Source organism: Bacillus rossius, chromosome 3 (assembly GCF_032445375.1).
Source record: "Bacillus rossius redtenbacheri isolate Brsri chromosome 3, Brsri_v3, whole genome shotgun sequence".
Lineage (NCBI taxonomy): Eukaryota > Metazoa > Arthropoda > Insecta > Phasmatodea > Bacillidae > Bacillus > Bacillus rossius.
In genome coordinates, this window is record NC_086332.1 from 44,193,105 (window position 1) to 44,203,550 (window position 10,446).

At 40.4% G+C, this 10,446-nt stretch overlaps 1 protein-coding gene across 1 annotated transcript in view; it reads left to right on the top strand.

Moving 5' to 3' along the window:
* The window catches only part of LOC134531284 (phospholipase DDHD2-like), a 46,645-nt gene extending 43,576 nt beyond the window's left edge, over window positions 1–3,069 (top strand). The window contains exons 9-10 of the mRNA XM_063366977.1: window positions 480–631; window positions 2,955–3,069. Of these exons, the coding sequence (XP_063223047.1) occupies window positions 480–631; window positions 2,955–3,069 (267 nt within the window). The remainder of the gene's footprint in view (window positions 1–479; window positions 632–2,954) is intronic.
* The last annotated feature ends 7,377 nt before the right edge of the window (window positions 3,070–10,446 follow it).

A 10,446-nucleotide genomic window follows, 5' to 3' on the forward strand; every position in this document is an offset into this window, starting at 1 on the left:
GGGCGTTTCTCATTGGCCCAGAGTCATCCAGGTGAGTTGTGAGCCAATGGCAGAGGCAGCACTTAGGTATAACTATTTGTATTTTAGGCTATCGCGAAATTAATTCGCGAATTTTTCCGGTCTCTACTGATGGGTAGAGACCCGGAAAATTCGCGGGTTCATTTCGTGTTATGCTAAAATTCAAATAATTATATCTTAGTGCTGCTTCTGTCATTGGTTCGCTGTTAATCTGGAGGACTGAGGGCCAATTAGAGACCCTCACTCATAGAAGTGTCGAATCACAGGCCACCCAGTCGAGACGAATCACAAGTCAGCAGCCAATGAACAGTTGGCATTTGCCCGAGTGTGTAGAGGATATTGGAGTCTATCCTGGAGGTCATTGAACCCGCGAATTTTCCGGGTCTCTACTGATGGGCGAGAAGTTGACTCCACTGACACATGAATGCGGTTCTCGCGAGAGCTCCGGGTGCTCTGCGCAGGAACCCGACGAGCGCCAGGCCGCGGCGCCCCCTTGCAGCGCGGGTCGCGGGCGGCTGAACGGCGGCCGCCGGGTGGACCACGTGCTGCAAGAAGCCCCCCTCGAGCTGTTCAACCAGTACGTCTTCGCCGTAGCCAGCCACCTCGTCTACTGGTCAGTGCTGCCACACGGCCGCAACTAGAGTCTCTGGCACCCGGGGCATGAATGGATTCATGCATCCCCCCCCCTCTTTTTTTGCACACACCACACCAATAAAGCGAGGGGGGGGGGGGGGGTTCGGGGGGCCCTCCCACGGAAAAAAATGGTGCTATGTTGAGACGTTATATTGTAAATCAGATTAGACATTCCTGGCATGCAAGTTAAAAAAAAAACTTTTTACCAGTTACCAGCTGTAGTAGGAAGGAATTTTACAATGCAAGCGATTTAACGCGCCCCCACAGCTTTGCGCCCGGGGCGTATGCCCCGCTTGCCCCCCCCCTCCCTAGTTGCGGCCCTGACTACAGTTGTCTGTTTGGTTGTTCGAGGCTGTTCTTGATGAAACCTTTTGTGTTCAAAATCTTATAATCTTACTTAAAAAAAACCTAGTATATATTTTTATTTCACTAAGATGTCGGAAGTAGGAGATACACCTATAACAATAAAACCACCCAAGTGTGTCTGTTTGTTTGAGAATCACGCAAAAACTAATAGATCGATTTCGATGAGACCTTTTTTTTTGTGTTTAAAAAACATATGATGAAAACGTAAATACTGTTATATATTTTATCTCGCTAAGATGACGGGAGCCGGCGATAAATAACAATAAAACCACGATTTTATTTTACAACCAAATGCAACAAATAAGAGGTGATATCCCATTTTAAATTCGATCATATGAAATACGGATCCGTCTTGATGGTCCCTTGCACTGGATTCCGCGCACAAATGATTAGCAAGATTTGATGAAAATTTTAGCCATTTAATTGATGATGCTTTCTTCGTTTCCATGATCGTCCCAGAGTGAGTGGCTGGCAGAGCAATATTATTGACATTATAGTCGGTTTCTCTCGGAGACTGAGATTCTGCGTTCACGAAAACGAGATACCGTGCGTAAGCACTGAGCATGGGTGTTTTTAAAACACTAAATCATGACTGCCGTAAGTCACAAACATTTCACCGACATTGTGCTGTAGCTTCTTTGCAACGTGTTTGTATTTTTTGTTTGGTTTATCGTGGGTCCTGTGGTTGAGTGGAAGTCGACCCCGTAGTGCAAGTTGGAGCGAGGGTTTGGGGGTTCGACTCCCAGTAAGGAATGGGTGGAAAATTGCAATGGTCTAAAATGGTCACTAATTGGTCGAATCCAGACAAGCTGTCAAACTATTACCAACAAGTAATTAATGGAAGGATGGTTGAATGATTAGTGATGAAATGCATCAGCGAGCTAAATATCTTAAAATTAGCTTAAAAAAGATTGTAAGCTCACTCACTTCCCACCAAGGCAATCCGGAATCCGAAACATGACAGACGTTGCCATGAGTCGATGGTTTATTTTCAGGGTATGCGACGAGAAGTTTGGGCCGTGACCGAATTAGGATACAGTATAAAGTGTGTCCCATAACTCATTGTCAAGCCAAGAGCAGTTAATAGACCAGTAAATTACGGTTCTTTATTAGAAAACCAAAATTCATAACGTGTCTTAGTTTTTAGATTTATAGGCATTTTTCTAAAGTTTTTTTAATCCTTCCCCTGCAACAAATTTGCGACAGAAAAATTGCTACGCAATCATAAAAAGCCCTATTATTGGTAACAGTTACAAATAAAATCAAGGCATACTGTTTTAAGAAAATACTTTGATAACTTAGAAAGTTTTTAAAAAAGATAGCTTATTAAAGCAATTAATTTTCTAAGTTAGTTAGTTAATTTTTTTTACAGTTAGTTTCCCCAAAACCTTAAAAACCTTATTTTTCAGGGTTTTGGGAAATCCAAATATATTGTTTATTGAATGATGTTCATAAAATTAAGTAATACATGTAAAAAATTTAAAACCTTTATACAATCCAATTGCATGCTCTTAGTTCATGCTAGGGTTGACATAAGGATTGGTTTATACGTTTATAAAAAACATTTTATAAAGAGTATTAAATTTTTAAAACACTTAACAAAAGGTATATAACGATTTTGTTTAAAAAAAATTACGAGAAGAAAAAAAAACCCAGGAAGTAATTGAAGCAAAACGTTATCGAAGACGTCTCGCCGTGATTGGATTCTGACTCCGCGCTAGCCTCGGTTCGTTCGAGGTTGGGTTTTGTCTGGGGGGGGGGGGGGGGCCTACCATTTGTCCGAATGTCCACTTCTCCGAATGACCACTTGTCCGAGCGACCACTTGTCCGAGCGGCCAACTCTCTGAGCTTTGAGGGGCGGATGGTGTCTCCCACCCGCGCGACCTTGCTCAGTTGACACTCGGACAAGTGGTATACACCCTTTTGTCTGCCGGCAGGCGGTCAGAGGACACGGCTCTGATGGTGCTGAAGGAGATGTACGCCTTGAGCGGTGTCTCGTGCGACTCTGACGGCGCGCGGGAGGCAGCCCCCGACTCTGCGGGCCGCTCCTGACCGGCCTTCTCCCGTCCCCGGCCCCTGCACCTGCATCTGCATCTGCATCTGCGCGACGCGGCTCTGCCTCCGTGGAAGCACTGCCGTTTGTGAACGTGCCGTTACCCTGTTGTCAAATACCTGTTGTGTTTTAACCACGTATATTCATACATTTCATTTCACTTATTTTTTAGAATTTTTTTATAGACTTCTTAACTCTAATATTATTATCATTTTTAGCGTGTCAGCCCACTACCGATTTTCATTATTTAATTTACTGATATATTTTACTTACCTTAATCAGCTTTTAAGTCAGTTTCCTTTATCATTCTAACGTTCGGCAGTGTCTTGAACATGATTTTATTACACATTTTACTAGAGAAAATGTTTTTATGGTTAATTGTACTATGAAGGCCTTAATGCAATTTTTGTAGCAGTAAAATAAAAAAATTTAATTTAAGACTTTTCAAAATGTTCGTGGTATATTTCAAAATAAATTTGGTTCTTTCGGGATCATTAATTTATTTTATCGTGTTGTAGGATATATAACAATGCTTCTAGAGAAATAGCGACTAAAATAAACGCCCATGGGGAACGTAAGAAAATAAAGTGCTATTCGAGTATAGTACGATTCGCCCCGAGGTTAGTATTGAATTTTGTAGGGTCCTTAAAGTTTTATCAGAAATAATATTTTATGTTAGCTTACTTAGAACATTCCTTTCAGACCATATTAGATTTGGAATCTGATTCCTCTGATAATGCAGGATAAATTATTTATTTTGTTGATTTTGTATTTTTATCGCTGAGAAATATAATTTATTATATTTAATGACTGTATTGCTTTGTTCTGGATTCGTGCTATCTGAAATCATTGTTAATTATAAAGGGTCTCTTTTAGTATTTTGAAGATGGTTTCAGGACAATATTTCTCAAAATGGTTAGTTTTAATTGAAATTATACAAAACAGGTGTATTCTGATCCGGCTTCTTTCTAATAATATTTATGGTTTTAATTTTTTTATTTTAAATATTTTATCGTAGCTTATCTCTCATAACGTCATAACGCATGTGCTAGCCTAGGCGCTATTATCAAACTATTATATCTATTCACTTAACTACCCGTACATAAGGCAGAGTAACTTGTTTGTGCATTATAACGAAAATTTACAAATTTTGCAAATAATAATTTTGAATAATTCCTAATTTTAAAATTAATGTATAATTGGCTGTAAGTACTTATATTAAATTATTGTGTTCACCAAAAGACTTTAATTTAATTGTATTGATGCAAAATGTTCAGAACTTGCAATTTTTTAACTGCCTGAACTTTTTGTTTATCATTGCGGTACGGGTATTGCTCTTTAAATTCTGTTTTTTGTCTCCGAAGACTTTCTCTTCTATTAAAAAAATTATATGCTTATATTCCAATTAAAATTTAACATATATAAAGTGAAAAATCATTATTTTCCAACGCTGAGTTGGTACGAATTATTATAATATTTATTTGAAAACAGAGCTTCATAAAAAAACTCTCTATGATGTAATGTTTTCTTGATTTTATTTTATTTTCAGCTCGAATACTGACGTTAATTCATTCACCACCAAGGAAGAATGGATTATCAAACAAAGGACCAAAAATAAATTAAAATGAGTATTAAATGGCACAAGCGCTCACTACAAACATAGTTGATGTTTTCTATCCTGCCAAAATATTCTATCATCTTCTAGTCCAGTAAAGATTCTGCTTGCTTGATATGCCGTACTAGCACTTCGGCAGGATATTTTCTGGGCCCATACAAGCCCAAGTAAATGTAGATTTAAGGCTGGCCAATCCCCAGACAAATCACACTATGCATGCTGCCTTTCCAGCATGGATAAAAACCTGTATCATTGGGTGTATAGGCCTTGGCTTGAGATGCATTAAGGGTTCTTTCTGAACCTAGTCCTCACACAAACATCAATACACTACAGTTTTAATTTATGCTAGGATTTAAAGAAAATCAGGGCTGTTAATCAGTCTCTAACGATTCAAGTTTCTAAATGAAATGAGACATTGACACTTTCAGATGGAATGACACTGGAAACTGACAGCAATATCAGGGTTTCTTCTGCACAATAGTGCTGTGGGGTTAATTACGTTATCTAAAGGGGATTAAGTCCTACCAATCTTGAATATTTTCGCTACAATTCTAATTTTTAACTATTTAGCAGAAATATTGACATGTAAAGGCATAAATAATATCTCCCAGACCTTCTATAACGTTTTGAAACTGAAGTCGCATATGTGGAGCGTAAGGGGTATTAAACCTCTCCTCTGAAATTTCAAATTTTTTTTATATTGCTTGCAATAAAACTTCCGAGCTAAATTTTTTTGTTTGTCATGGCACAGAATTTAGCTTTGGCTACTCGTTGAAGTCAGTACTTGTGAACTGGTATGATAATTATGATAATTTTAGTTATCTACGTTAAATAATAAGTTATTTACTCGCGGCTCTTACAAACTAGAGCCCGTTAATAAATACGTGGTTGCAACAAGGGACAGAAAGTCTGGGAGATATGATTTATGCCTTGACATGCCAAAACTTAGACTAAATAGTTAAAAATTATAATTTTAATGGAAAGATAGAAAAATTCAAAATGTCAGGGCCTAATCCCACCTGAGATGACGTAACTTAACCCCACAACACTATTGTGGAGAAGAAGCCCTGATGTTGCTGTCAGTTCCCAGTGTCAATCCATCTGAAAGTGTCAATGTCACATTTCATTTAGAGACTTTAATCGTCATAGACTGATAACAGCCCTGATTTTGTTTTAAATCCCAGCATAAAATAAAATTGTAGTGTATTGATGTTTGTTTGAGGACTGGGTTCAGGAAGGATACTTAATGCATCTCAAGCCAAGGCCTACACACCCAATAATACAGGTTTTTTTTTTATCCATGCAGGAAAATGTATCATGGATCGTGCGATCTTTCTGGGGATTGGCCAGCAATTAACTCTACATTTACTCTGGCTCGTATGGGCTCAGAAAATATCCTAGCCTCATTCACGCGAGGTGTTGATACGGCAAGCAATATCAAAATATATTTGTGATTGCAATGTGGAGCGGCCTAGTTCCCCTTGATCTGCACACACGCGGGCCTCTGAAGACGTTGCACCCGAGCCCCGGCACTGGCCGTGTCTGGCGGACGCCTGGGAACAGGGTGGCGGCTGCGAGCGAGGGGTACGCCACGACGGCGGCTGAAGGAACCGCCCCGGTAGACGCCTCTGTGCGGCTTCCAGCCCGCGCGACACACCACCTCGTCGCCCGCGCACAGTTCAGGACCAGCAACCTGCCACGAGGCAGTCGTGGCACGGACGACCAAGTAACACCAAACATTGGGAAACTGCTAAGAAATACGCGAAGACAAGTGATTTTCAGTGAACCCTGGCAGCGTGAAGTGTACCTACGTTTTTAAGAGCGTGAGACTAGATTACAGTAGTGGCATCTAGCGGCGTGGAGTGAAAGCAATTCGGTAAAGGTCTCGCGCTTCCCCAATGCTAACTGGCCAGAGTTTACCATACCGTTCTATTGGTTTTTTTTAATGCATTCATAATAAGATGGGGACCCTTGCTAACTCTAAAGGTGGCGGGACTTCTGTGGTTATACGAAACACGCATGCCAGCTCATTGTTTATGAGTTTAAGTAATAATTCCGGCCGTTGACCTCGACCGCCAAGTCGCGTCACTGCACCGCCGGCAATTGCAGTCAGCTCAGGGCGTTTTCATTTCAGCACGGTGTTACCTGTTTTCTAGCGGTTCAACTTATTACACCTTGCTTTGAATAACATTTAAGTGAATACTAATTTCTTTTTGGGTTTTACCGTTAAAACTACGTTAACGATCGATAATACCTAAATCAAAATCACTAATTCGGCATGGTTCTTGGCGCCGAACGATCTCTTCCTAACCTCCAAAACCAGCTGAACACAGCCATGACGATGTGTAAGTATAATAAATTTAAATGCATTTACGGTTGGGTTACTGTGTTTTTTCCCTCCCGCATTGAAGAGGAGCGCCTTCACGCGTGCACGGATGGTGCGGTGATCGGCCGCTTGGCGCGCTCGCGTCTCCCAGCTCGTCAGCTGTTATTGATCAAAAGGGCGCGAAACCGCCGGGGGTGCCCCCATCGACGCGTGCGCGGAGAGACGTTGGCGAGGGGGGAGGGGAGGGGAAGGGACGCAGCTCTTGCTGGGGGCCCCCTGGCCTTTGGAGGGCAGCTAGCGACCCCCCCTCCCCTCTCTGACCCACCCGCGGGAAGCAGAGACGTCGAGTCGCGGGGGTTCCCGGCACATCGCGGCGTCGCGTCTCGCGAGGAGGCGGAGGGGGAGGGAGGACCATGGCCGACGACGACCAGCCCCGCACGCTGTGAGTACTTGTGCTGCCTGGGAGACCCCAGTGGCTGTCCCTGGGAGCGGCCCGGCACACGCCTCGTGAGGCGAGGTGGCTGACCCGGGAGTACATCCCAGCTGCTGGGGTGGTTCCTTCTGCTACACGCCGCGGCATCGTGTCCCTGCTCTGTGGACGTCTCTAACGACCTCGCTGTCGAGACACTAGGCCACGGGCGAACATCTGCAGGATTCCCTTTGGCCCTAGGGGGGGGGGGGGCTCAGAGAGGGACTTTTCGATTCCATCTACGCCCATGCATTAGCCCCTAATAAAATAATACGTATGTGTGTATGTATGTCTTGCAGCTTCTGCAGTACGTTAAAGACATAGTGCCGAATCGTTTCACTGTTTCAATTTTATAAAAACACTAAATTTACAAAAAAAATTGTTTATGAGTACGTTATATTTTGCTGGATTAAAAAAAAAACTCGCCGATCACTTTAGTCGCAGGTGTGCGAGGGGTTCTTGGTTTGAGTCCCGGGTAAGGCACGGGTAAATTAGAGTTTCTCTTATTAAGTCAAAACTTTGTCACAGAGCCTGTTAATTGCTAAATGAAAATTGTAAGTAGAAACTTGTAAAAATGTGTCATGAAAGGGGAATGTTAGGCTCGTTAATGAAAATTTAGTAATTGTCCCAAAAAAAAAATACAGTTGATGAATTTTGGTGCAACAGGTTCTAGATTCGTATCCCGGGAAAGATACGGATTGCATTTATATCAGTAGTATCAAGTTAAGTTAGATTGTTATCCTAACCCAATGAATAAGATAACACATATATTACCAGGGGAATCACGCAACGACCAACGATTTGATTAAATTTCAACTTTATTAAGAATCTCCCAGAGAAAATTTTTAAGATGTAAACAACTGATATTCCCACGAAAATGTCCAGCAGAATGTTTAAATTTTCATGGAACCTTCATTTGGAAGCTGGCGTGGTATATTAAAAAAAAATCTAGTTTGACACACCGGCTTAACTCCCGGTGAGTTCAAATACCTGGACGTGCTTCAGTTAAAACAACACAACTAGTTTCCATGCTGTCTTAACGGTCTTCTGTGGCAATTATTTAACAAAGCTGTTTTGTTTTCTGAAAAACAAAAAAAAAATATATACGTAAGTCTGAAAATTATATTTTTGAGTATCATTAATTATGATTCATGATTCTGTAAAAGAGAATTACAGTGCTGCAAGAATATTTTTTTCCCCGAGAATGGTGTTATTTTCCAGTATTTTTTGTATTGTTTTGTTGGTACCATATTGATTACGGGGAATTACGTTCGCGCCATTGTCATTTGTGTAATGGGAACGAGAAAAAAAAAATTTGCTAACCATACCCATCGGTTATAAATAGTTACTTACATAATTTCAATAAGTAAAATAATACTCGTTAATCCTTTTATGTGTCTATGAGTCTAGTGGATTGATGCGCGACAACTAAGGCTTTTTAAATAGAGATAATTTTTTTAAGTTTCTGGGTATTGTCCAAAGTAATAACTGAATTAAAATTCATAGAGCATAGTCCGTCAAATCTATATTTTTGTAGATATTTAAAATTTTATTTTGTTTTATGATGGTTGTCAGAGAGGTCATGTTAGGCAGAGGTGCATTAAATAATGATTTACAGCGCAGTTATTGTGTGAATTGGTTTGATATTGCATATTTAATTTAATATTTCATCGATATCAATAGCTCAACGTGTATTTTTTTCGATGAATTTTATTGTCTGTACGACTAATGCTGAGCGTTAACAGTTTTTCTAAAAAAATGTGAGATTTTCATAGTATTTTACATTACCGTCGTTGTGCTAGTTTTCCGAGAAGAGCAAGTTTGGAACGATTTTTTTTTTTAATGAAGCTAAGTGTTTGCACTTCTTTGTGATCCTAAATAAAGTGAAAGGTTGGTTAGTGTAGGTTAGTTGCGCAAGTAATACGGATTTTGTTTTTAAGTTAAAACAACCTTCACAAAAATTCTTTCATTTTTTTTTTCAGTAGGGTAGATTTTTGAACGTCTAGGTGGTCACAAATTAAATTAAAGGTTGGTTTTGTAAGAAAAATTTAGAATAATCTAAAATTTTGGAAAAATATAAATTTTCGAAAAATAGTGGTTTATTATTCCGACAGCATTCTGGAAAGCTTAGTAGTTTTGAAGGACCTCGAAGTTGAGGAAAATTTCGTGGCTTAGCAAATTTCAACGAGAAATGTCGATGGAATATTATTTGAGTTTCTGTGATTGAAAAAAAAATTTTGCGAGTTAAATAATATTAAATTTAATGTATATATTTTTTCGTTGTTTAGTACTTTCCACTCGAAAATTCTCTTGTCCTCATTGCCCTTCCTTCTACCGAGTATTTCAGAATCCAGTGGGAATTCAAAACACCCCTTCACTGGACAATAAGCAACATTATTTGTACTAGAAAATATCATACTGGGAATTTATATTTCACTTAAAAAGCTAAGTTACCACAGTGATCGCGCACATTTGTCGAGGGTTTTGGGTTAGATTCCGACTAACCAACATGATTCCTATATCCGCGAGCACAGAGTAGATGTCTAATGTGATTAGGAGCTCACTATATGCTTGGAGGATCCGTCGTCCTAAGGCTCTGCGTATAGCCGTGTGACCTAACACCCTTCAAACAATTAAAAAAAAAAAAACACATGTGTAAGCTGCCTTATGTCCGCCTATCATGTTTTGTTACAGGTGCCCTCGGTGTTCGACCAGTCAGATTGATTGCCTTATATCGAAGCGCGATCTATTTTTTCGGGAGTGGGGAAACGTAACGAACATTGCCGTGAACCAATGGGTTTTCTCGCGATATTCCCGTTCCCTCCACTCGTCCATTCAGTCACTGCACCATTCCCACCTAACCACCCTTCATCATCTCTGGCTACCCGATGTTGTTGAGACGACAAGCCTTAGATTATTATCTAATGTCTAGTGGTAAAGGCCCCCAGTTGAAAGGTAAATGGTCC